Below are 27,626 nucleotides of genomic sequence, written 5' to 3' on the forward strand. Positions count from 1 at the left end.
TATATATATATGTGTGTGTGTGTGTGTGTGTGTGTGTGTGTGCGCGCGTGGAAAAGATCCAATACAATAATGCCTTCACGTACAATACGTATGCGAATCCATTTTTTTCACGAATCAATCCATGAAATCACATCCAAACATCTCGGAATCGTCAATACATATCCAATCAATCATTGGTTCATCGAAAATAACAGTTTTGGATGATTAATCGATCAAACTTTCACTTTTTTCGATCGTTTTTGAGCGTTTAATGAGCGTTTAAGTTTTTGTGAGCATTTTAGGGTTTTGCCTTTGAGCGTCTTGCGTACCTACCGTACGTTAAGGCATTAGGGTACAATAACTGCACACACACACACTACACCCCAAAAACAAAAATCCACTATTTACTGACTGGACGCCACATGACAAAAATCACCCACAATTTATAGCCCCCACTACACATAGCCATAGTCACTACCTATGGTACTATCGTGTACCTGACAGTTATGAAACTCCCAAACCCGTCCCATTGCTTGCTATCTTCAACGCCTCTTCTTTCTTTAAACTTCATAATTCTCTCATTTTCCGCTCATCATCCCGATATTCCATCTAAACCCTTTCAGCTACGTTTTTCATTTTAATAAAATGACATTTTTATCTACGTTAGAAGGGTGTCATTCATTATAATAGAGGTTAAAGTTCGGTATAATTGTAAAGGGATATTGGTTTTTAATACTCACAACTTTCTCTCATTGGTATATAGCACTCTCAACTTTCACTTTGTCTCTCACCACTCCCAACTATCAACCTATTTGTTTTTATCACACCCTCGTTAACTTATGGCTAACGCCGTTAGTGAAGCCCCAAACGTGGCTTTCTTTATAATATTTTCTTAGTTAGTCAGCTAACACATCATAAATTGTTTTTTTTTAATCAAGTATCAATTAAACACTTATTACACAAATTATTATTGATTTTCCTCTAAATACTTTGAGATAACCCTAGATCTGCTAACAGAAATTGACATACCTCATCATTCATGTTCAACGAATCTATATCATGACCTAACAAATAAACCTACTCGATTACTAACAAATAAAATCACAAATCCATCAGATTTAAAGCATAAATCGTCATAGATTCAGCAAAATCAAACGAATTAAACGTGCCGATCTAAACGAGACGATAGCAAATCACAACGATTCTAGATCCGTGGCATGTATATGATGTACAGGATCATAATAATATATACAAAAACATCAGATCTAAATCGAAAATGAAAAGAGAACTTGTTTGTGGCCAGCGGCTTTCACGACGGTGTGACATTGAGCGCACTTGGTCTTGAATATCTTCTCGCCGGCGACGGCATTTCGAGCCGGAGCCTCCGCGAAAGACGCCATTTGCAGATCGATTCCCGATTGAAGTGTTTGAAGTGAGATGATTTGCTTATGTATTGTTTTAATGTTTGATATAATATAATAAGTGTTAAATTGATGTTTGATTAAAAAAAAAACAATTTCCATGTAGGCATGAGTCATGACACATCAGCTGACGTGTCAGCTGAGTAAACCAAGAAAATATAATAAATTATCACTTTTTTAACCAATATTTCAATCGTTAAATCATAATATATTATCACTTTTTTAACATGTAATATATATTTTATTATATAACCCTATATAATGCATGTGAAACAATAAACAATCAATGAAACATTGCTCGGACATTCAGATCTCCTAATAATGAATATTGAGATTACATATTACTATAACACTAAGATTGTGTGTAGTTGATGAAGCCTCTACGAGACTTTTTTAACATGTGACGTCATAACACTATATAGGCTTTTTTGACAAAAAAAAAAGATGTAGTGAATGGAGGCCCTTCCGATCATTACCTTATTATTATTAATTTTTTTATTAAAAATAAAACAATAACCCAATCCACAATTCATTTGTCATCTTCTTCCCCTCACCCGCACTTTGTAGAAAACAACTCCTGCCCAAAAACAACCCAAAACGCCCCCCAGGGTAGTGTGCCCGGAGACTATTGGGCTTTTTGGGTGGGTATAGCGCCTACTACGCATGGTCTAATCCACATACGAAAAGAAAGTCATCCCCTATGAACCTAGCCTTTAGACCTTTGTTTGTTAAATCTTATATTCTTATATTAGTGAAAGATTAGATATTTCATTAGTATTTTTGCGGTTGTTTAATAATGTTATTAACAAATACTTTTTCCTAAAATAAACAAATGTTTTAACTTAAAGCAAAATCTACCGTGTTTGAAAATAACAAAAAGAAAAAAGATTTCTCAAGTAGTCAAGTTTTACAAATAATAAAAACATACAAAATGCCTTTTGTGAAAATTGCTAAAGAATATAATTTTATAAGGGATTAACGGACTGGCCCAACTAGACTTGGGCATAAATCCTGGTTCCGTACCTGAACTGCAGGATACGAACCATGTTTCAGTTCATCAGAAAAACCGTACCTAGACCCGGAACCGAACCGGTTCCACCTCTACCCGGTCAAAATCCGGACCCGACCCAGCCAAGATTTGATAACCCGGCAAAACCGGTCAAAAATCCGACCATACTCGGAACCGGTTCCTACCCAACCATGTTCTTGGCTTTGTTGACCAAACGCAGAACTGCTTCCGGTTGGAAACATATAACCGATTTGTACACCTTTTAGCCCCAGCCCTCATGTACAATTGCCAGCTTAGATACAGGTATGTAAGGCCCATGTAATGCCTTATTGGCCACTAGGCCATAGTAGATTATGAACACAAACATTACAAGCCCATCATCTATCAGCCCGAAAATTTTTTCCTATACTCAAAAACAATATGACGCAATCAGCAAGTAAAAGTATAAAATATAGCTTAAATGGGCCTTGTTGCAGGTATCTTGACTACTGCAACTAGCAACAATACTTTGTCCTACACAGTTCTCCTTTGCAAGAACCCCGGATTATTCTTTTGAAGCTTATCCTCTAGATAATATCATAAATGAAATGACTGAATACATCAATTAGCGTATCAAAATGTCAAAATCAAAGTCAAACGTCTAATGTTAAAACAATACATGTGGTCTATTAGACCCACTAGATAATGTAAAGATTTGATGGAGTTCCGAGCAGTTAGGAGGAATATCAGAACTGTGATGTGATAAGCCACATGGTATGTAATGGTCTAAAAATGTTTGTGAATCTCATGCTTCGTATTCTCTGTCAAACACTCATTATCCACACGTTTTCAAAAGTACTTACATTTCACCGACTTCAGTAACATATGAATTGACATTTCGATCTTTTCAAAATCGGATTCCACGACAGTAGCAATTAAACACCTATATAAATAAAGATCAGAAAAAGTAAAAGAATCATGATGTGAGGTGATTTATACACTACCACAAGTTACAACCACACGCCCAATGTGGTGTGTGAAGCGTTTGTGGCAGTGTACACAGATCACCTCAACTGATGGGGTTCAGTGTAACTACGTCAAATAAAAAAGGCTTGAAGATTAGGCTTATATAAATACAATTTATACATATATCTAATATGATGCCCCTCAAATGAGTCGAGTCTTTTCCAGCCTACATGCAGCTGGATGTACAAATAATGATGACATGAATGCATGATAGTAAATTGCAAAATTAGGAATAAGTGAAAAGTACATGTGCCGATGCAACAAGAACATTCATATACTCAAAGTACGCTTTTAAAAGTATAACAGCGCGAATAATGGACCACTCACACACAGAGTGATTGAAACATCAGCAAATAGGGCAAATGAATAGCATATACATATACCATCGATAAAGATACAGAAAAAAGCAACGAGTAATTCATATACGGATCGATGAAACTCAGCAGTCAGTCAGTCAATCAGATTATCCTATTTTGATAACCATGAATTTTTTCTAGAGTACATGAAATGCTAGTTTTAGATTCAATCCCTTTTCTCTATCCCCCACACCCCATCAAATAATGTTGCATTCTTGTCCCTACATGCATGTGTGTAACTTGGAGAGCAAAGATGAAAGGGGGTCACAATTTACATACCTAACTAGCCTTTTTAAAAATATCCCATTTCTTTTTAACATAATATTAACTCTTTTTTTTAATGTGGGACTACCTACAGTTATTCATTAACTACTTGACTTTAGATCATACTTCCTGTGGCGGTAACAAACCGCAAGAACATCACATGGAGACTCATCATTAACTATATGCTTTTTGCATGTGTTAATTCATTTGTTCCATCAAATATAAAATCTTTAAAACATATACAGATAAGAAATTAGGAACATTTGACTCGATACTCAGTTTTAAAACAGAGTTTGACTACTTACAAAAGTCAAGTAAGCTAATCTTGTGGACAAAATCAATGACACCAATAACAAGAAAAACAAAAGTATATGTGAGTTAAGAACTTTCCAAAAACAGAAACGTTTCAATCTTCGTAGGACATCCTAAAAGGTTGGTGTATCATGACAAGAAAAAAAACCGAAAGTAAAATGAAAAGTTTAGTATAAAAAATATCTACACTAACAACGGTTATTCTAGTGAACTCACAAGTTACAAGCATAACTTAAATTTTTTAATCATGGTAGCCCATAAATACACTCACGATCATCATTTGATCAAATGATATTGTACCCGAAATAGTTTTTGCTAATACAAAAAATAATATGAATAGACAAGCATGTAGTGGGGTAGTGTATGCAAGTTGTGTGACTTAAGTGAGTGAAAGATTTCTAAATCTCAATTAGTGGTTGGTAAAAGAAAGGATTTCCATTTCAAGACATGAAGGGTATCAACTTTCCATTTAATCATTTTAATGGAGTATTAATCAAGATTCAAATTCTTGAAATGCCTAAAACCTTTTAAGACCAAAAAGCCACAAAAAGAGTTGGATTATGAAAGATGGTTGTGTTTTGTGTAACCAACTATATTATGAGAGTTGTTAAGGTGGGATATAACTGGATGGTATGATATCTCTTCCATCTGCTTTCCTTAAAGTAAATAAAAAATCCATCATTAGATGAAGTAAACAATAATCATTTTTCTACATGATAGTCATTGAAAGTGGGATAAGTTTGATTGATGACAATTGATTTATCATGGGTTGTAACCAAATCCACATGCATGGTTTTTCATATACATTTGATTTGAGATTTTACCATATGGGTGATTGTCAACTATTCATGTGCACACTCACACACATATAGAGATAAAGATGAGAATAAACTGGTCAAATTTCATAACATGTTATGATTATGATACACTTTCTTAACATTTGATGCTAACAAGAAAATGTGACATCTTTTGAATACATAGCAACTTCTAAAGTGGTCCTTGAAATAAACAACACGGTCTTAGTTTATAAATACAACTCTAAGCTTCACATTGTTCATGCTGTCGAATTAAAGACTGTCACATGTGGCATATGGTAAGACACCAACATAACACGTTCGTAAAAGATGATGTATAAAATAAGTACATATATCATGTGTCATGTGTTGATGTAAATATAATTAACTTATACTATGGCCTAAATACATTCTTTGCTTCTAAAAGTATGTTTCCTTTTTTTTGACATCTGCATGTATCCCCACCACCTTTCACTACTATAAAACCATGCCAAATCCTTTCTAAACACCGACAACTAAGCATCTGTCCTCTTATCAGTTCTCTCTCATATTCTAGATCATTATATTTTGTATGCATGAAGAACTGAAGACATCAATGCCTTGTATCAAATCCTATATTTCAATGTTGTACAAGATAACCATGCCTGATTACACTCAAATCAATCTCATAGTTCCGATGGTTAGCAACTGTGATCATTATTGTTTTAAATGTAACTTTATAAATATGTTATGTTTTATGCTATGACTTGTAGGTCATTGAAGAAATGAAGATAATAACAACCATAGGTTTTCCACTCTTCACCATGGGGTTGGTGAGTTATGTTAAAAATATGATTTCAGTTGCATGCATGGGAAAGCTAGGTAGACTTGAGCTAGCTGGTGGTGCACTAGCCATAGGGTTCACAAACATAACCGGCTACTCAGTTCTGTCAGGGTTAGCCATGGGGATGGAGCCACTTTGCAGCCAAGCTTTCGGTTCAAGAAACTTACACATGGCTAACTTATCCCTACAGAGAACCGTTTTTATGTTATTAATTGCGGCATTACCAATTGGGATTCTATGGCTTAACCTTGAACCAATCATGCTGAAGTTACACCAAGACCCTGATATCACACATATTGCTAGTTTATATTGTAAATATGCAGCCCCTGATCTTATTGTCTATTGCATTCTAAACCCTTTATCTATATTTTTAAGAACCAATGGGAAAACATGGCCATTAATGTGGTGTAGTTTACTATCAACACTTTTACATTTTCCAATAACCAACATTTTAGCCTTTAACCTTAACCTTGGTCTTCAAGGGGTTGCACTTTCAACAATAATAACCAATGTGAGTACATCGGTTTTCATTCTCGGTTACATGTTTTTCACCAATACACACAAGTCTGAACCAATGACTGAACCCGAGTCGTCACTAGGTGAGGGGTGGGGTGTGCTGTTTCGGCTCGCTGCTTCTAGCTGTTTAGCGGTTTGTTCAGAATGGTGGTGGTATGAACTAATGACACTTTTAGCTGGTTATCTTCATAAACCGTACATTGCTTTAGCTACATCTGCTATAGTAATCCAAACGACTTCGTTAATGTACACATTACCATCAGCACTTAGCATGTCGTATCGATTCGGGTCGGGAACGAGTTAGGGGCAGGAGAACCAGGCCGGGCCCGTTTGGCAACACTGGTGGCAATCGGGCTGGCGATTTTAACATCATTTTTTGGTCTTTTGGGGATTTTGTTTGGAAGAGAAGCATGGGGAAAAGTGTTTACTAATGACAGCGAAGTTTTGAAGTTAACGATGACTGCTTTACCTATAATTGGAATATGTGAGCTGGCGAATTGCCCACAAACCACATGTTCTGGGGTCCTACGTGGCAGTGCAAGACCGTCTATTGGTGCAAGAATTAACCTATGTGCGTTTTACTTGGTGGGTACACCAGTAGCCATATATTCAGCTTTTGTGTGGAAATTAGGTTTTTTGGGATTGTGTTACGGGCTTTTGGCTGCACAGGTGGCGTGCCTACTATCAATCTTGACTGTGATTTACAGGACAGATTGGGAAAAAGAAGCATCGGATGCAAGACAGTTGGTAGGAAGAAGCAGTGAGTGCACATATGAAGATCAAATGATGGAATGTGAGCAAGCAATTGAGTTTATTTAGTCATACACATGTGCTATGTGCTTTTAGCAGCACATGTGGCATGTCTATTATCAATCTTGACTGTGATATACAGGACAGATTGGAAGAAAGATCCGGAGGACACATGAAGATCAAACTATGAAATGTGAGCTAGAATTGGGTTTATTTAGTTAATAGTTAATACACATGTATGTACAGAAATTGAAGTCTGTTATAATATTTCTCAAATCATACAACGTATGGTATGTACTAATATTTCCTATCTATATATCTACTTTTAGTCTTTAACATCATCATCATCATCATCATCATCATCGTACTCAGTATATCCCACCAATAGCAAAGCTATGGTAGGGTCTGAGGAGGGTAAGATGTAGACAGCCTTACCTCTACCCCATGGGGATAGAGAGGCTGCTTCCGGTGAGACCCCCGGCTCGATAGTAGTTTTGCATCAAGCCTTGGACATATTACATAAGGCACATAGCACTCAATCATCGGGACGCCGGCTGATTGGTGCATGTACCCTTGTCTTTCGGCTATCAACGCCACCACATGATGCCTGATTAACCTTCCATCACTTTTAACGTTATTTTCACAAAATTAGTAAAATAACGTCAAAATTAGTGCAATTTTACTTTTGCCCACCCGAGGGTTCACACATATATACATTATATGCGCGCACCGCAAGCAGGGCACTACTTTTAGTCTTTAACATTAACTGCAAATAAACATAACACTATGTGTTGACTACTGTTGACTGCCTAGCTAGTGACATGGACTTCCAAGCCAAGTAGTTATTTGGTTAAAGATAGTTATATAAGTTGTTAATCTTATTTGCTTGTCTATAAGACTAGGGTTCTGTAATTAGCGATCTTCAAGTAAACTTCAATAATTTCGTTTCTTCTGCCCACGCCCATTTATGTGCTTCAAGTTCCTAGGCCCTTACTTCTTGAAGCTGGCAACACCTCTATTGGTATCGATGATAAATCAAGAACAATGATCATTTGAACCTTTACTATTTATTATTTTTTGAACTATTGGTTTCATGTTTTAAACTTTTGGTACTTTACTAACATTTTGTTATTCAAGTTTTGGAATTATATTTTAATCTTGACTCTTTTAGAACTTTTGGTATTAATTAGGCGATATTACACGTTAAATAATAGCTTTTGTTTGTTTTATATGAAGAATATTATTATTTGTCTAATACATAGTATGTTTTATCATTTTTTTATTTAAGTGCGCTTTTTTTTCTTAGGCCCTCACTTTTTTGCGCCTAGGCCCTGGGCGAGGCCTATGCGTCTAGCACCTTTAATAACAATGCTTACAATATGAGGTTTGGTGCAACAGTAAAGGGATGAAAACATTTCATATTAACTATTACTGAAGGCGTAAGAGAAAATGAAACTGAAAAAACATTAAATTGTGTGAGTTGCAATCAAAAGAACAGAGGCCACATGTAACCCAATGCATAGATAGAATAGAACCAAGTGATGTATAATAAGCTTGTTTGAACAAGCAGATAACTGAATTTGGAATCAAAGGAAGATATAATAATACTGTTACTTTCAGTCATCCTTGAATTACATGAATTGTTAGGGTTTATGACATGTAAATCGGTGAGAAATAATAATAATAATAATTTTTAACCTAATGATTATCTATTGAAACAATGGAAATTGAGAGGTGATGATAAGTAATAAGTTAATAAAACAGCTTGTAGGTTGAATCGATTGGGCAAACGTAACGTACCTGAACTTGTAAAAATATGCAAAATCATCATCCGGATACAAGGCGTTTGTTTAATGCAACCTCCACACTCCACAGTGGAGCTCTGTTATTTTAATGGCGGGATCAGATAGATAGAAGAAGTTAATTGGTACCAAGTGAAGGTAAAATATGAAAACCCCTTTTTGGTGAGGTGGGAGGTGAAAATGTGAGCTATCTGGCCGTTAACCCATTTGCATGTATCTGACGACGTGCTCGTTGTTTTTCTCCCTAAATAAACCCTACTTCTAATTCTTAAGCCCCATCACATGAGAGGTTGGGGTGTATTTGGGAAAAAAAGAAAGAATAAAACTGTCTCTCATGTGTAGAGCACACTGATGAGTTTAATGAACAAACTTAAAGGTGAAAACCCCTTTCTAGGTAATGACTGAATTCGATTGGGTTCAATAGAATAGAATGATAATAACGAAAACTTTTAGGTGTAAGCTAAGAGCTAGTTATCTCGTCATGTTAATGTCATGTAGACGTCTAGGTAATAACTTGTTAGTATGTCACCCGTCAATTTTAGCATTGTAGGTTAACTTGGTTAACTAATATTTAAAATTTAAAAAAAGGTAATAAAAAGTAAATAAATGTGTGTGTGTACGAGTTTAAAGTGAACCCCATTTACCAAGAAGGGATGGCGCCGCCATAGGAATGGGGCCGGAAGGTTAAAAATGGATGGCTATGGCAATAGCTAGGTGGTGGTGTGGCTTGGCGTCTTTTTTGGTTACTGACTTGGCCTATGACGATTGATAAAATGCTTCATAACGGGCATCCTTGTAAATGATGCTACTACCTTTATTTTTTTGGTGACAAAGATAATTTTAGAAAAAGTAACTTTGAGTGTCCTAATGAACAATTAACTGATTTTCATCTCAGTCATGATGTTTTGAAACGTCTTAAATGAAAGTTAAGAGAAGACAGAGTTGCTTTTAGTTAGAGTGGTATTGTCATTGACAACAATAGTGAAAGTCTAGAGTATCGTTTAGGACATAAGAAAGAACGCTAGCAACTGTTATTAATCCATTGCAAATGATGCTACTATCTTTATTCTTTTGGTGACAAAGACAGTCTTAGAAAATTGGGATTATTAAAATTCAATTTTTCAGCTGTTATTGATCCATTGCAAAGTGTAATTTACGTAACTTGGGTTACTTTAAATGATCCACTACGAGCAAGTAGATTTGGCGTTATTAATTTTATATATTAGTTGAATATTCTCTGTCTAAGCTAATTTTAAGATTTAATATCATATTTACACTAAAAACTTCCAAGATATCACGTTGCCAATTTAAAAGAGTAACCTTTAATACATTCATTCAAAATATTTAAAATATGAACATTGCATTCTTCTATTTCTTGTTACACTCATACTGTCATATAGCAAGTTCTGATATTATATCAAGTACTAAAGAAGTATATGATGAATTTTTTTCTTTTAATTTGGATCACTAGTTGGCTTGACAAATCTTGCATCATGAGATAATAGTTGAGCTTAAGAGATTCATGTGTGAAAGAAGTAGGCTTAATTAATGTAAATCATTCAATCACGATTATGGATTTATAGCGGAGACTAATACAATATCACAAGCATATTCAGCTACAATTGGTAACTTGAATACAGTAATAGGTACATATATAATGGAAGCATGCTTAACCGGATTTGAACAGCAACACCGCCTTTGATTCCAAATAGAAATACACAAAGTGGTTTGTCTCATGAGTCACGTAAGACCCTGCAAAACCGAACCCATCCGAAAATTATGTGCAATTTGTGTTACATCCATTAATCTCTTCAAATCTTATAATACCATCACCAAGCTTTTATGTTATATGAACAACTTAACCTGATAGATTGGTACTCTGGTCATCTATTTTTAATACATATAAATAAAATCAACAGTAACTCTTCTTCACCTTTGGTCTTGTTTAGGCTCACAACATAACTTTAAGATTAGAAAACTTATAATACATTTGACTTTCTTGGTCTTTGACCGTTTTAAACTCTGTGTATAACTCACTAGAGACTAAAAACAAAGAGAAGAATTGTACAAGCAAAATATGCAGCAACAACAAGGAGGTTGAGTAAAAAGGATCCAAAAGAACTTGTAGCTAATGTAAAGCAAAATTACACCTGATTTGACAAGTAATTACCATCTCAATAGCAGGTTAACACTAAATTAGAACTGAATCACATACATCTAAGGGGTGTAAACGATCCAAGCCAAGCCCGAGCTCGCTTGGCTCATTTACATATGTATTTTTAAATCTCAAGCTCAGCACATGAGTTGTTTGTCAAGCTCTAGCTTGGTTTGTTTATTATTTATTATTTATTTTTATATTTTTTATAATTATAATAATGCATAATATTATTTATTTTTGTTTATATATAATAATAGTTATTATACAAAAATATTAAATAAGAATTATATAAATAAAAACCTCGTTTATGTTTGCGAGCCAGCTTAAGCTTGACATGTGAAGCTCACTTGTTAAACAAGCCTTATTAAAAGCCCGAGCTTGTCTAAGCTCAGCTCATTCGAGTTTTAACGAGTCAATCTAGAGTAGCTCAACAGCGCGTTTACACCCCTATACGTCATACCCTAAATTTGCACCACATTTATACAGTCTACAGTTCACTAGGATCCCAACACACTGATTTAAACCTAGATCAGTAGATCTACACATTGCTAATTCAAAAAAAATAGAAATTACCGAAGTTCTTGCCGACGATACAGTGCCACGTAGGACCGTGATTCTTATCAAATTGCTTCTTAATCTGCTCCGCTACATCCTTCTCCACACTGCAATTCTCAAACGCCTAAACACACGATTAATATTATTATTATTATTATAAAACATAACTTCATAACAAACACAATCAATTAAATAGAAGAATAATAATTACAGCAACAGCAATATTAACAGCTTCGGTTTGCATTTCTTCCTTCATATCGGCACTCTTGATTACGACTTTCCTGCTGCCGGAAGTAGAGGTTGACAACGCCGATACGGCGGTGGGTTTCCGATCATTCGCCGGAAATGCGACACCGGAGGGAGACTTCTTCATCTCTTCTTCAGTCATGTTGTAAGTGAAATTGAGGGTGCGGTGTATGGAGCTTTATGTGTGAACAGTGAATAATGCTACCAAAGTTTCAATAATTAATTAGCGAATCTCTTTTTTTGTATATGAAAAGGTTTTGTTTTATTAAAAGTGAATTCACAGAAATGGCAACAACGTAACAAGTTATCATAAAATTGTCGGCGGGTAAAGTTGTTGAAAAAATTGACATTCATATTCTACCTTTTTTTTATCATTTTAAAAGAAAGTAAATAATATTCTAGTATTATCAACGTTTTCATTACAAAAGTAGTATATCTTTGGATAATATAGTTAATCATACTCGATAGATAATAATCAAAGTAGATGTGAGAAAATGTAACCGTTTTATATATCACATTCAAAGCATTTTGTACTTATATATTATGTGATACTTAATATAAAATGGTGCATAATATATGTATAAATGGTATTTAATAGATATAATGAGTTAGAAGAACAAGAACAGTGAGATGAATTATTGTGATTTACAATTGTCTATGTATCACGACTCAATACAACATTATCATGATTCACAAAATATGTATGCTGACATCATCGTCTCGAATAATAGCATTCACCTTGCGTTGGGACTTGGGACTTTTTACACACATCCAAATCCAATAGATAAACATCTTAAATAGTCCCCTTAGTTAAACATAAGACAATTTAAATCTTTACACTAAATTTCTTTTATGTTTTTCTTTTATCGGTAGATAAGTCACTCAGTCATATCATGATGAGAAACTTTGTCATGAAAATTCTTCAACGGTTTCAGCCTCCGAGACAAATGTCTCATTTCTCTTTCATAAGGGGGAGGGCGACTTTTCTTTTAACCCCCCTATAAGCCTAAACTTCTTCGTGATTCTTCCCTTAATTAGGAAGTTACAAGCCATTTGATTAATGTAATTATCTTTTATAGATGTTGCAAGGGTCTACCACGTACATAAAATGACTAGCCACATTTTCGAATAGGGCTATGACCGGCTCATGATGAACATGACCAAAACACATTTAGGATAACATGAGTACATGATACTCTAGGCGGCATGAGTAGAGCCCTTCTAGCAGGCTGCTCCAAATCGGGTAATTAGGGCGGGCTTGACACGCGGGTTAAATTAGTTGAGTTCACCTCATGGCATTTAGGGGTGTACACGGACCGGACCGAACCGAACCGGACGAGAGCATGTCCGTGTCCGTGTCCGTCCGTTAAGCTTTTGACGGACAAACGGACGGTTCACGAACACTCTACCTAACGAAAATTCATGTCCGTGTCCGTCCATTAAGAAATTGAGTTTGTCCGTGTCCGTCCGTTAATATTTTAAACGGGCGTTAACGGACAATAATGGGCAAACGGACACTAATGGACATTAATGGACAAACAAACATGTGAACATTAATGGACAACGAACACTAATGAACAAATATAAACGGTTACATATTAACACCAAGCATATATCTTAACAACTTCACATACAAATTAGGAATTACACCATATAACATCCAAATATACTTAACACTTAATATATTAACATAAAGTGGATCACTATAATATAAGAGACATTAAACATGTGTAGTAATATAAAAGTGTTATTAATAACACTAGAAATTCCGCAGTTAAATTACAATACTGGATAAATATAAACACTAACGAAACCTGACGGACATTACCGGACGTAATCGGACGAACGTTACCGGATGTTCGCGAACACTATCGAACGGACTTGGCCCTTGTCCGTGTTCGTCCATAAGCTTACCGAACGAAATTTTTGTGTCCATGTCCGGTTCGTTTATTAAACGGACAAACATAAACGAACTTCTTGCCGAACGGACACCCAGACGTCTGCAGACGTCCGGTTCGCTTACAGCCCTAATGGCGTTTGAATAAAAAGTTGAGGTTACCTCCCACTCTAAAGTTGATGATTAAGACACTTCTAATATTTGTAGCATTTAATATTTATGTGTTTGACGATTTCTATCAAACTTATCTCCAGACTCCAAGTCTCGCGACATTAATGGTTGTAGACTTTTTCTTCAAATGACTTATAAAAACTTGTGAGTTTAAAAAGACTAGCATGATGCCCGCGCAATGCAGAGGGTGTACGCGCAACTCAATAGTGAACGCACAGTCCGTGTCGGTACATACGTCACCTGATGACAGTGAGCACGTAGCCTAAAATTGGTCGTGTAACTCGTGCAAAGCCAGTTGCGTGTAATCGAAGATTGAACACGCGTAACCGGACGGGAATGCACGTTACCGACATTGAAACTTGCCTAACCAATATGCAATAATTTAAAATAAATCATTATACAAACCAACCCGTTTTGGCCCCAAACCCGTTCCGACTCGACAACGTTCTGACCTGACCCATTTCTACTCGAACCCGAACCATAACTATTTTTTACTATCGACTTATTCCGACCCTATTGTACTTTTACAAATGACCTGAACTCGCCCGACTCGACTTGTTTCCAGGTTCTAAATGGTAAGCGCGTAACATGCTAACTTTTTAAAACTAAAAACTATAGCAATATTATAACCAAATTAAAGAGAATAAAATGCTCGTTTTTATGACGTAATGTTTTTGAAAAAATATTAACGTGTGAAAAAGTTATGACCGTTAAAAAGTCGTGGGGTAGTTGGTTTTGAATTAGGGGGCATATGTGTAACTATTATTAAACTTTACAAAAAATGTAGTGAAGTTAAGGGACCAAAGTTGTAAGTATATTGAAAGAATGAAAGTTACTTAAGATTTATGTATAAAGACTTAATTACCTCTAATTTTTTAAATTTTGATGTATTATGTGTTGTATATAAAACAATGAGTTTGATACCTCTTAAAATTTAAGAGGTCCCTAACTCATTTTATATATAGTATAGATAAGGATCCACGTTGCCAAAGCTATCTTGGCATCGTTGCGTTTGCAATTTTGCATGAATCTTTTTGGGGCCACTCGACGACCAAAGCTCTCTATATCTTTCTTAGATACTACCATTCAAAACCTAAAAAAGGACAAGATTAATTCCTACTATAAAATCAACCCTTTATTTCTCCCCAACATCAAACAATTCTCCCAACATAAGAACAAAAGGAAAAAAAATGTTTCTTAAGTTATTCACCAACAATACCATGATTTCGTACCAATATACCTGCCACATCCTTAATCGGGTGACAAGAGCAATACAAGTTGCTCTAGGGGCACCTCTCCGATACCCATGGGATCACTATTATCAGCGAGCAGTATTTGTGGAAGAACATATCGTCATGCCCCATTCTTCACTGAACTTTATCATCAATGTTCTTCTTGCTTTAATAGAAATCAAGTCACAGAGCCAACCTGGTTTCCCTTTCAAAACTCACCCTCACCCCGTCAGGGTCTCGGTTACTAGTGTCCTTATGTATGGCTTCGCTTGTGCAATGGAAATTGGTGTTCCCGTCGTAGGTCTTGACCGCAATTCGGTTTATGCCATTATTGCTCGATTGGGAAAAATAGGTTTCTTGTGAATCTTGGTTGCATCTTTGTCATTTTTAATATATTATTGATTATAGTGATACTACCATAGGTGTAACAAGAAGAAACATGTAATATGCAAGTCGTTATCACCATGAATGTGATAGTAATATGATCTTGGTATCGAGTCACCAGTTACTATATATTCAGTGTACCTTAAGTTGCCTAGGTCTATCTATCTTTCTTGGGCATATAAGAATTAAGATTACATTTGATTTGTTGGGACTATCCACTATCTTATGGCTTTCTTGTTGGATAACTGGACGGTGGCTAACTAGGGTGTATTATATAATGGTGATCGGGATTTTCGTGTAAAAATTAACACTTAAAAAAATCTTAATAGAGGGCAGCCACTCTAGTCCCATCCTATACAGCCACTGACCTAGTGACCTTAATCATCCTAGATGATCATTTCAGATATATATATCGTTTAGAAACCACCAATTTGTGGAATTCTTGAGTTGGGCTTATAAACCCGCCATAATTTGATGTTGAGCAAATATATGTTTTTTAAGGCAATGTGGTCAGTGGCGGAACTTGAACAATTACATTGGAGGGTCAAAAATTTTAGATTAATCATAAGTTCATACATATAAAACAACCAAATTTTTATCACAAAAAAAAGACCATATCCAAAAAAATAACATTTTCTTACACATAAATGACAAAAAAAGAAAAATTACAACTGAGCCTCACGACCTTTAAGGTCTTTAAATTCATCGATTACTGATTTCGAATCAATCTTTTCAGCAATTTCTCTTTCGATGTAAACCACCAAGTTATTCGCAAGAAATTCATCAGGCATCCTATTACGAAGACGATTCATTACTATTTTCATTGCTGAAAATCCCCTCACTGTTGTTCCGGTAGAAACCAGAAGAGTCAAGATCAGTCGAACCACTCTATCAGCAAATAATATGTCTCACGTTTTTGAATTTTCACAAGACTTTGGCATAGTTGATACATCACTTAGATTGGGATTCTTTATCATTTCAATATTAAAAAGCTCCAATTGATACCGTCGTTGAATTCCCTCTTGCTCCGTAAAATCAGCGGGATAATAATTCTCAACAAGAAGACAAATGCCATCAACATTATTAATCCCTTTAGGCTGTTTTTTATAAACTAAAGCAGAACTAAGACTTAACAACTCAATAGCTTGATCATTGAATATGCTATTCAACTCATGTAATTGTTTGTCCAAGGCAGATGTAAACAGATCTACTCGATAAAAATGTTCAAAAGTTACCTGATTAACCTTTTTACGAGGCCGATACCGATACCGAGTAGAAGTATACAAAGCATCCATCTTCAGCATATCTATTTTATGTTTTTTCAAAAAAAAAAAAAAAACAATTTACTTGTGTAAATAAAGAATCCCATCCATTGTTTCTGTAATCATTTAGATTCTCTTTTGTTGCCGAAACTAACTCCATGGTATTAAGAATATCTTGGGATTTATTTTGTAGGGCTTGAGAAAGAATGTCGATCTGTTTTACCCATTACTTTCTTTACCAAGTGAAGAATAAACACAAACTCGAATGATTTAGTGTGAGAGTAAACTGCATCAGCATCACTACGATGAGAAGAACTAGCATACGTGTCATTAATTATTTCCTTGAGAACAACATGGGTACTATGAAACATGTTAAGCAAACTGCAAACATAACGATAATGGGAACCCCAACGTGTATCACCGGCTCTTCTTAATGTGGTTGCTTGATTTTCACCTTTACCCAGTTTGATTTCACCAAGTTCCAGTAATTCTTTAATCTCCACTCCCTTTGCATTTTGTAACTCATCATGACGCTTACTAGCAGAACAAACTACATTGATTATAGACACTCAGTTATTAAAAAAACTAATTTATAGGAATAATTTCCTCTGAAGCAACAACCAAGGCAAGATGTAATCTGTGAGCAAAGCAATGAATATAATACGCATAAGGACAATCCTTAATAACAAGTGTCCGTTATCCTTTCCATTCCCCTCTCATATTGCTAGCACCATCATATCATTGGCCATGAATTTTGAAAACATCAAACTCATACCGCAAAAGTTGTCTCCACAAATTACTTTTTAGAGTTAATGAAAATGTATCCGTAACATGAACCAAATCCAAGAACCTCTCTCGTATAATCCCTTCTACATCAACAAATATTAAAAACTATGGCCATTTGCTCTCTTTTAGACTCGTCCCGTGACTCATCAACCATAACACAAAAGTATGAATCCCCAACTTCACTACGAATGTGCTTTCGAACGTTATTAGCAATAATTCCAAGTATTTATTTTTGAATTTTTCCAGAAGTATACTTTGAATTGTAAGGAGCATTTACTAAAATAACTTTTTCAACTTCATCATTACAAGAGGCTAGAAGTTTTAAGAGTTCAAGAAAATTACCTTGATTTTTGGAATTAAAAGTTTCATCATGTCCTCGAAAACCACAAGCTTGGAATGTCAACCAACGAACAGTATCAATTGAAGCTTTTAATCGTATATGGTTCTTCAATAATTCCTCTTCACTTTGTTTATCTATGGTATTATCAATGTGTGTAGTTTGGTTCAACAAGTTTTCACTGAATTCCACAGCTCTTCTATGTTGTGAACAATCAATATGCTTCAAGAATGCACACTTTTTCTCATCATTAACTTTTTTCCAATTGTCAAATCCTTTAACAGTAAATGCATCATGACCATTGCCCACATTTGGTGTATCATTAAATATATAACAAAGAAAGCAATAAGCAGAATGTGTTGTTGGAGAATACTCTAACCAATTAGGGAAAACAGCGAACCAAGAATATTGGAATCTACGAGGATGCTTATTTGAACCTTTGGCACGATACTCATTGAGATGTCTCTGGAAAGGTCCTAAAGACAAATAAGCTCGTCATATTTGCTCCCTTAAATTAACCGGATAATTCCACATTGTTATTCATTTTGCGGGATCTCTTTCTAGAAGTTTAATTTCCACTTCATTGATATTTGCTTGTGGTTTTGGAGCTTCAAAATTATCACGTTGTTGTTGATTTTCATTCTTTTCGGGTTCACTCGTTGAAGCTTTGTGACGTTTACTCTCTTCATTTGCTTTATCAATATCGTTTTTAACCTTTCTTTTGAAAAAAAGAATCAATTGTTTTCATCTTTCCCATATTTTTTTATATCTACAAGATGAAAAAATTAAACATTCAAATCAATAAACCCTAATTTAATTTTTCAATTGGTTTAGTAATCAAACATAAAAATATATAATTATATAAATCATTTAAACTAAAAATTTCATAACATTAAACATAAACCAATGGAAATAATAGATGAATGGTTTGGTACAAACCTTTTACTAAAGAAAAGATAAATGACTAGCGATGATGAATTGATATTCTCTATTTAACTTGGCAATCACCGGCTCCTGCTGTTCTATAATTATATTCGACCATTGGTTTCTAGTTTCAAAATTTCAGTAAGAAATCAAATGGCACTATGGCAGCTTCCCTAGTCCTCCACCCATGTTATTGTTTTCATTAGTTTATTAGGCTTTCAAATATTGTTTCATTAGTTTATTTGGCTTTCAAATAGGGGGGGGGGGGTGTTCAAATGGATACAATCATGGACATACTTATATATATGTATGGGTTATATAATATATTTCTAGTCCCAAAATCAGGGGGGCCACAACCCCTCACTGCCCACCATATGGTCGCCCATAAATGTGGTATAATATAATCACTCTTAACTTCACATAAGATCATATACACAAAAGGAAGAAGATGATTGGCTGCTTTATTTTCTTTTTCTTTTTAATATAAAAAATAATAATAAAATATTAATGAGAAAATGATTTGAATGAGCTCCATCCACTACACCTATTTTAACCAAAAAGCCCATATAGTGGTGTGGCGCCACATGGAGCAAAACGCCCCCATATGGGCTCCATCCACTACACACGGTCTAAGCACCACGTCACTCATTTTTCTCTATTTCACTCAATCTCACCCAATTTAAATGGTTTAATCCATTTAACTCCATTTAACTTCTATAATTGTTAATTTAATATATTGTTCTTTGTCTTTTAACCCCTGAAAAACATAATTCATGATCTTTTTTAACAAATTTAACACAACTGGGATCAGAGTGGTTTAATCTATCTTTTAAGTGTCATGTCATCTTAATTTATGTTGGGCGTTAGAGTATACCATATGACCTAAGTTGATTCCAAATGATACTAATCACGTGGAAAGATTAAAGAAGTGATTTAAAATGTATTAGCAACTTTAATTGGCCAGGGATTTTCTCCTCCTTATAGGTTTGGCTAGGAGTATGAATTTTAAGTTGGGTTTAACAAAATAAATGTATCCAACTACTTTTAAAAGAAATAAAGAATCAAACTTTACTCGTAAAGTAATTGGTCTAGACTATGGCGTTGATTTTGAACATGGTGTTGGTGGTGGCAGAGCTCGATGGCCTGGCAGCTGTGGAGGAGATCGGTGTAGCTTGCACTGAGGTGGAGTTCGATTAGATTCGATTATTTATTTTAAAGGTGGTTTGGTTTGTTTACTAAAAAAAAGTAGTTCGGATTGTTTATTGGAAAAATTCCCAAAATATTCCATACTAGAGAGAGATTCCAACTTTATCATCTTCAAATTCTTTTTTCCAGCCTTGTCTCTCTTCTATCGCATCGCCGTCGATGTGTTAGTTGTCCCACCGATGAGTTAGCAAACCAATCACGACAAGACGCGTGGCCGGAAACACATCATCACCGACGTGTTAAACACCCTATCTCCTCATCCACGATGTGTTATGGCCTTTAGTATCTCCTCAACGACGATGTGTTACGGAAAATAATGCATCACCGACAATTGCATTCATTTGCTAACGCAAGGTCTCCGACATGTTAACGTAATGCGCCTCCGGCAACGTGTTAGTGTAAAACACATCGTTAAGTACATGTGTTTACATCCAATAAGTCGTGGCAGTCATGATTTGCTAGAAACCCCATCATCCCAACACTAGATTAGATTATATGCTTATTTAGTTAGGTTATAAGCTTTCTTATTGATAACTAGGTTAGAGTCTGTGCTCCACACGGTGTAGAAAATATAATAATAATAATAAAGATATTATATGTAATACGTAAATTCAATTATTTCAGAAAATAATGTGTTAACGAATGGTTCACGAATACTTACCGAACGAGACTTTATGTTCGTGTTCGTTCATTAAGGAAATTAATATGTTCCATGAACACTTACCGAACAAGATTTTCTGTTCATATTCGTTCATTAAGGAAATTAATGTGTTCACGAACACAAATAAAATTGGCAGAGCTTAGAGATTAAGACCGATGTATTCATTAATATGAATAATGAAAGCATGTAAACGAATTGAACGAACACGAACAATGACATGTTCGTGTTCGTTCATTTAACTTTAAACGAACACGAACACTTAATCTAACAAATATTTATGTCCATGTTCATTTATTTAAAAAATGAACATTTTGTGTTTGTTTATGTTCGTTTTTTTTTTGGTAAATCTAAACGTATATAACTGAACAAAGATAAATGAACATATATGAACACAAACAAACATAAACGAACATAAATGAAAACACTTAAATAAACACAAATATAAAACTTTAAGTAGATAACTCATCCAAATAAAATTTAATTATTTTTTGTTAACACATAAACAAACATAATTAAACATACATAAACGAACATAAACGAACGTTCATGAACATAAATGAACGAACAGCACATGTGTTCATGTTCGTTCATTTAATTAAACGGACACAAACTTTTTGTTCATGTTCGTTCGTTTATTAAATAATTAAACTTTGGCCAAACAATTCACTGAACGTTCATTTCGTTTACAAGTCTTTGTGTAATCCTATTGGGTTGAACCTCTGCCCCCCCCCCCCCCTCAAACCCTTCTCCCAGAAACGATGATTCATTCCCGCGTCCGCCGGAAAAATTAATATTCTGGTTGCCAACTTACATGCCACACTTCCTGTATTCTTCACCTACTCTTATTTGATTTTGTTCCATACTTCAAATTCCTTCTATCTCAAACTGTAAGCTGTAATACAACACCATGTCCGGGAACAATAATAAAGTGGATCTTGCATCACAAATCGGGATAGCGGCAGGATTGGTTGCCATTAAATCAAACAAATCAGAAGGAGATGGGCTATGGTTTCTGTCAAAGGGAAAATCGAGTTCTAATACTTCATCATCCAGAATTAATAAGAAAAAATTGAAGTGCAACCATAGCGGGATGTCAAAACATACCAGAGAGCAGTGTTTCAAACTCGTTGGCTTCCCCGAATGGTGGAAAAACGGGCACAAGAAAACGAATAACGAAGGTGCAAAGGTGGCTTCCGCCGTCGGCAACCTAGCTCGTAAGACACTAATTAAAGTGACAATAATTATTTAATTCATTAATATCAAAACAAGTACACAAATTCAATAAACAGAACAACAATTACATCATGTTTTGTATTTTGAATAATATCCTAAGGTAAAACTAAATTCTTCGATCTTGAACAATGTAAACTACTTGTACCTGTAGCATGTATAAAAATAGAGTTTGTCAACACGAATGTTGGTGAGAATACATAAGTTTTAGTTGAGATACATATATAGATAAAAACCACAATTCATATGTAAATGATGAGTATTACTATTTCTATGAAAATGTAAACAACTAAATAGATGTGGACATGTTCTTATTGATACGAAATCAATTTACTTGGGTAAATGTATGATCATACTAGATGAGGATAGATGAGGATGAGATTCCAACCACCAAATATAAAATAAACAATTAAGCACATAGAGCATTATCATAGAGCTTGCAATAATCACACATAAGCATATAATGAATTATGTTTTGAATAGATGCGGAAATAAAAATGAGTAATTTAAATAGGGTATACATGCCACCCCCAAAATTATAAAAGATGAATAAAAGGGGGGATATGTAAACTCACCTTAGAGAATAAGCAACCGAATAATATACGTTAAGATTGATAGGAGAATAGGCGTCGCGCTCAAGAGGTAGCAAAGTCAAATCCTAACAAGTGTAATAACGGAAATACTACAAATTAACAAAGGGACCAAGAGAGAAACGAGAGATGAACTGGTATCGAGAGTACAACATATTTTATTTAAAATTTATAATTAATAAAGATTACTTATAAATTAATATTCCATAAAATATAATTGTTTATAAAATATCCGTACTTCTATTATTAAAGTGGTAACAATATATATTTATATAAAAAACATTTGTTTATAATTACTTAGCCAATTATTATTTTTTTATGTAAAATAATATTATATACCTTAATTTATGTATTCTAAATAAACAAAATCTTCTTAAATATTAATTATAAAAACCCTTATAAACTTTTGATAATTATTATATATATTTATATAATATCTAGTTTTAACCGAGATTCGGAAGACAACAAGTTAATATGGTGGTTTTGATAACATATAACTTATTTATCATTTATTAAGGTTTTAAATTGTTGGAAATGATTTGTTTAACAAAATACCAAAAAAAATGAAGGCAAACGGGGTGGCAGAGGGTCGAACCCGCGACCTCTGCCACCAAACGTTCATGTGTTACCAGCAGGCCATCAAGGCGACGTGCATCATATGACCAGTTTGATTGTTTATAACATATACAGGTTCTGACCCAAATGGCCAAGAACCCTAGAAATGAAATTGATCTATCCGATTACAATTAATCAAAACCAGTTTTGGGATTTTGATCTATAGGTAAATGCGATCAAAACCAAGCTTTTAATTACCTCAAGTGAAGATCAGAAGGGGGAGAACGAGATCAAAACAGGGTCGGCTGAGATGAGGTGAAGAACGAGTAATTAACGAGTAAAATGATTCAATTAAATAAGGGGTATTGTCGGCGTCTATACAAGGAACGTATCCATACATTTAATTGAAATAAAATCAACGATATCGTGTCCATCAAGAATTAGGGTTGTCGGTTTTAGGTTTAAAAAGGAAAAACGAGTCAAAATGGTGTAATTAACATAATTAAATCGTCGGTAAGGCCGCGATTACTATACGAAAATGATTTCCTAAATCATGAGTTGATTACAAACGAATCTTAACAGCTAATTGATTGATTGATTGAGTCGGGTACAAGAAAACATGAATATGGGTCGGGTTTGTTAACAGATATCCACTTTATAATATGGATTATAAAAAAATATTTACAGCTAGAACCCTAACGTTTGAGGATGGACACGGAAGGGTTAGAACTTTATATTTTGGGTTAAAAGTGTCAAAGCAAAGTAGTTGTAGTTGTAAATAAATAATTAAATATTAATAAAATAATAACTATAACTCGATAAATGCAGGAATTTATTTAGTAACGAACGTTCGAATAATAAATGAGGCAAAAGAAAAATAAACGGGTCTGGTTTTCGGGTTTTAAATTTGACGAATGTTACATAAGATATGGTTTTTATTATTAAAACAAGGTTTTTATTATTATTATTATTATTTGTATGTTCCAGCCGGATCTACACAGGAGTATCTCGTAACACGAGGGTGCGAAACCCCCTGCGTATACGATATGAGTGATTACACGAGAGATACGCAAATAACACAAAACACGTAAGAACAAATGATTACTCGTTATATCGACGTAAAGAGACTAAACACCAAACAAGTATCTCTACTACTTACACACCAAATCTGCCAAAAGTTCTACAAAGTAAACGACGGAAGTTAGGTTAAACACTATGACAACTTCGCCTAACACCCTAGGTGAAGTTGTCCCTAACTTCGCCGAGCCAAAAGTTCGCTAAACTCAATAATAAAACCAACACGTTCATCAAAGCATAAGAACAATGTAACGATTACAGACACAATAGACACGAGATTAATGAATTACAGGCATCATGCACCGACAGACTCCCCCTTGGCAGTAGCTTCATTTCACTTACACCTTCGCCGTGTATTGTAATCCAAAAAGCCCGTATCTTTCGTCTTCAAGCATGAACACCCTGTCTCACACAAACTGAGACCACCCTTTGGTATTTCTTCGCTTCGTCTTTCCAAGCATGGATATAAAAGAGCTTCTTATCATTGAGTACCTGCAAATCAGCTTGAGACAAGTTAACCAAGTGCATAGGATCATAGACTCTCAAGATCTCCTGTTCATCTTGATCTTCCATCACAACTTCAGCAGTCTGGCAATCAACATACCACCATTTAAGATCCTTCGACACATCTTGAGGCATGATCTTCAATGGAACATCTTTCAAACATCGAATCGATTTGTACTTCATCACCATCCAAGGCTTGCCATCAGCTCGCATTCCCCGCTCTATATCTTCAATCAACTTCCCCTTTTGAGGCTTCAACAACTCAAACTTTTTCTCTTTAACAACTTCTTTCCACACTATTTTACCAACCCAACTAGCAAAATTATCCCCAGTTCTATTAATCAACCTTAAACGAGCTAAATCCTTCACCTCACACTCAGGCAACGTATTGAACAATCTCAACCTCTTAGCAAAGTACTGAATCCCATCATACCTCTTGATCACAAACAACTTGAGTAGATCATCATAAATCCAACAAATAGTTCCCTTCTTTGATTCAGCATAACCTTTGATATTATAACTCTTCTTGAACATCATAGGTACCACTGGCTTCTTTGTCTTGATAAACCACTGAGCACATCCTTCTTTCCACCTTGGTTGTTCCTCCCACTCAGAATCACCCGACACATTTCATCTTGACTCAAACTTTCTTGACCAACACTAGGAATGTCATGTTCAACACTATCATCAGGTATCTCACCTTCCTTTAAGCCACTGTCAATCTCAATCTGTTCACCAAGCTTTTCAATTTTACTAAAAGATAACACATCTTCACCCATATCATCCTCATCGTCTACCACAACAGTCTCACCGCCTGCACTACCCGATGGAGCAGTAGACTCCCCCTGAGATGTTGAAACCCCAAGAGTTTGTACGGTTCTTGGCAGCTCACCACCTGCATTTTTTGATGCATTGGGATCATCGTCTCTGTCCTGTCTCTTCTTAGTTCTCAACTCGTCACCTTTGCAACTAGACTCCCCCTGAGATGCTAAGAACTGTTTCAAGACATCAAAAAGCTTACCATGCTCAACAAGAAGTGCGGTCTGAAGTTGATTCTCAGCCACCACACATAGGATAGCCTGAGTTTGAACAACATTTACCCTTGATTGCTCAGCAACAACCCTTTCAAGAGCTACAATCCTCTCAGAATCCGACAAGGTAGTGTCAAAATCAAAAGACATGTGAGAAGCATCCTAGGCATATGGCGGCGGAATACCCAAGCTTGCTGGAATATCAGATGTAGATGGTGTAGTAACTGTAGGTGAAACAGAGACAGATAACCCAGTAGTAGCCACCAGTGTGGACTCAACAAACATAGCAACCACCTCCGATGGAGTAACTGAAGGAGGTGGTAAAGAAACGATCTTTGGTGTAGACATCTGTACCGTAGAGGGTGTAATAGATGGTGCTAACAAAGCCACCGACGGAGCACTATATGGCACTAGTAATAGATCAGATGAAGATGGAGGCAGTGTAGACAAACCAGACAACTATGGAGGGGCAAAATGAACAACACTCGAGCTTTCACCAGCTCTAGCCTTCTTTGATATACGGACTAAGGCATACATCTCCTCCTCATAATCTGACTCACTATCATCCGAATCTTTATTTCATTTTCCTTGGATCATTTCTTGTGCAGCCAGAACTCTTTGAGCTTCAACAACTTCATCAGTGGAAGAATCAGATAACGTTTCCTCAAAATCCTCCACTAAGGCCATAGATGGACCCGCAGATGTATCAACCAGAAAAGCATGCACACCAGAAACATCAACTACTGAGACTTGAACTTCAGCAGGATCAACCGTATCCATATCAAAGAAACCTTTCCCTCCAAAGGCAACCTCAAGATCAACCTGTTCGGCGGGAGCCACGACTGGGTCAACCATAGGAACTTCATGAACCACCTGTGGTGGTTGAATCACAGGAGATGGTTGAGGAATATAGACTTGTAGAGGAGCTGGATCATTAAAACCATCATCGGGTGGAGCAACATAAGCAGGATTGACAAGATACGCAAACAAAGCAGTGTGCCTCGGACAAAGTTCAACCTTGCTTTGTGCACTAGATTTCCTACACTGTGCAAAAATCCTCTTGTTTATACTTCCCACATAAGAGATAGGGCGACGTTGTGGCAGATTGGGGGCGACATGATTAAGAATCATCTGTAAAAATCTGGGATACATTAAGAAACGTTCCCGTGCCACAGCTCGTATCTGACGATCAATCTCATAGAACAACATTTGACTGAAGCTATACGGTTTATTATAAGTCAATGATGTCATCGCAGATGGCATCGTCGCACCCATGCCATCGGATCCAGCCTTGCGACCAGACATGCACACAATCAACACGTGTATTAAGAAACGCGACTGGTCTAAAAGAAATCCCTTTCTACGTTGTGAGTCATCCAAAGGAACCGAGTACCCCATACGAAGAAAAGCCCCGTTTCTGAAAGTAGCTGGAAACTCAGTTGGATCCTGAGTGGTTTCAACCCCGAACTGTAGAGCTTCCCTAATCTGATTAGCTGAGAACTGTACCACTTGCCGATTGACTGTAGCACGCATAACTGGAGGTTCAACACGGCAATCATATTCAACTGTTCTCCAAAAGTCTTCAATATTTGGTAAAGATATCAGAAGAGTTGTAGTGATAGAGTGAAAAATTCTTGAGCGAATGAGGAACGTGATAATCTCCGAGTAATCGTCTGTTCCACGAGCATCTAGATCTAACGTCACATACATGTTATGTCCCGGGAAAAATTGTCTCTTATCCCCGTCTCCTCCATCATCATCTGTACCACCCGCACTTGCTACAGCAGCC

General features: G+C 35.6%; 2 protein-coding genes and 1 pseudogene across 3 annotated transcripts; 1 reads left to right on the top strand and 2 right to left on the bottom strand.

The window, feature by feature from the left end:
- The first annotated feature begins 4,868 nt into the window (after window positions 1–4,868).
- Window positions 4,869–7,481, top strand: LOC143530148 (protein DETOXIFICATION 55-like; annotated as a pseudogene). Its single transcript, XR_013134802.1, has 2 exons — window positions 4,869–5,819; window positions 5,893–7,481. The product of XR_013134802.1 is annotated as a protein DETOXIFICATION 55-like (transcript).
- A 3,120-nt stretch (window positions 7,482–10,601) lies between these two features.
- On the bottom strand, window positions 10,602–12,168 carry LOC143529423 (dynein 8 kDa light chain, flagellar outer arm-like). Its single transcript, XM_077025228.1, has 3 exons — window positions 11,956–12,168; window positions 11,763–11,868; window positions 10,602–10,783 (listed from the first exon to the last, which is right to left on the bottom strand). Exons 1-3 carry the CDS (start codon window positions 12,130–12,132, stop codon window positions 10,701–10,703), a joined length of 366 nt encoding a protein of 121 aa, XP_076881343.1. The 5' UTR covers window positions 12,133–12,168; the 3' UTR covers window positions 10,602–10,700.
- A 4,171-nt stretch (window positions 12,169–16,339) lies between these two features.
- On the bottom strand, window positions 16,340–25,987 carry LOC143529689 (uncharacterized). Its single transcript, XM_077025427.1, has 7 exons — window positions 25,828–25,987; window positions 25,543–25,701; window positions 18,065–18,535; window positions 17,160–17,486; window positions 16,910–16,980; window positions 16,680–16,771; window positions 16,340–16,562 (listed from the first exon to the last, which is right to left on the bottom strand). The coding sequence occupies exons 1-7, from the start codon at window positions 25,985–25,987 to the stop codon at window positions 16,340–16,342; spliced, it is 1,503 nt and encodes a 500-aa protein (XP_076881542.1).
- Window positions 25,988–27,626: the final 1,639 nt, after the last annotated feature.

This window comes from Bidens hawaiensis, unplaced genomic scaffold (assembly GCF_021521415.1).
Source record: "Bidens hawaiensis isolate Kalapana, Puna unplaced genomic scaffold, B.hawaiensis_p1.1 tig00000636_1, whole genome shotgun sequence".
In the NCBI taxonomy this organism is placed as follows: Eukaryota; Viridiplantae; Streptophyta; class Magnoliopsida; order Asterales; family Asteraceae; genus Bidens; species Bidens hawaiensis.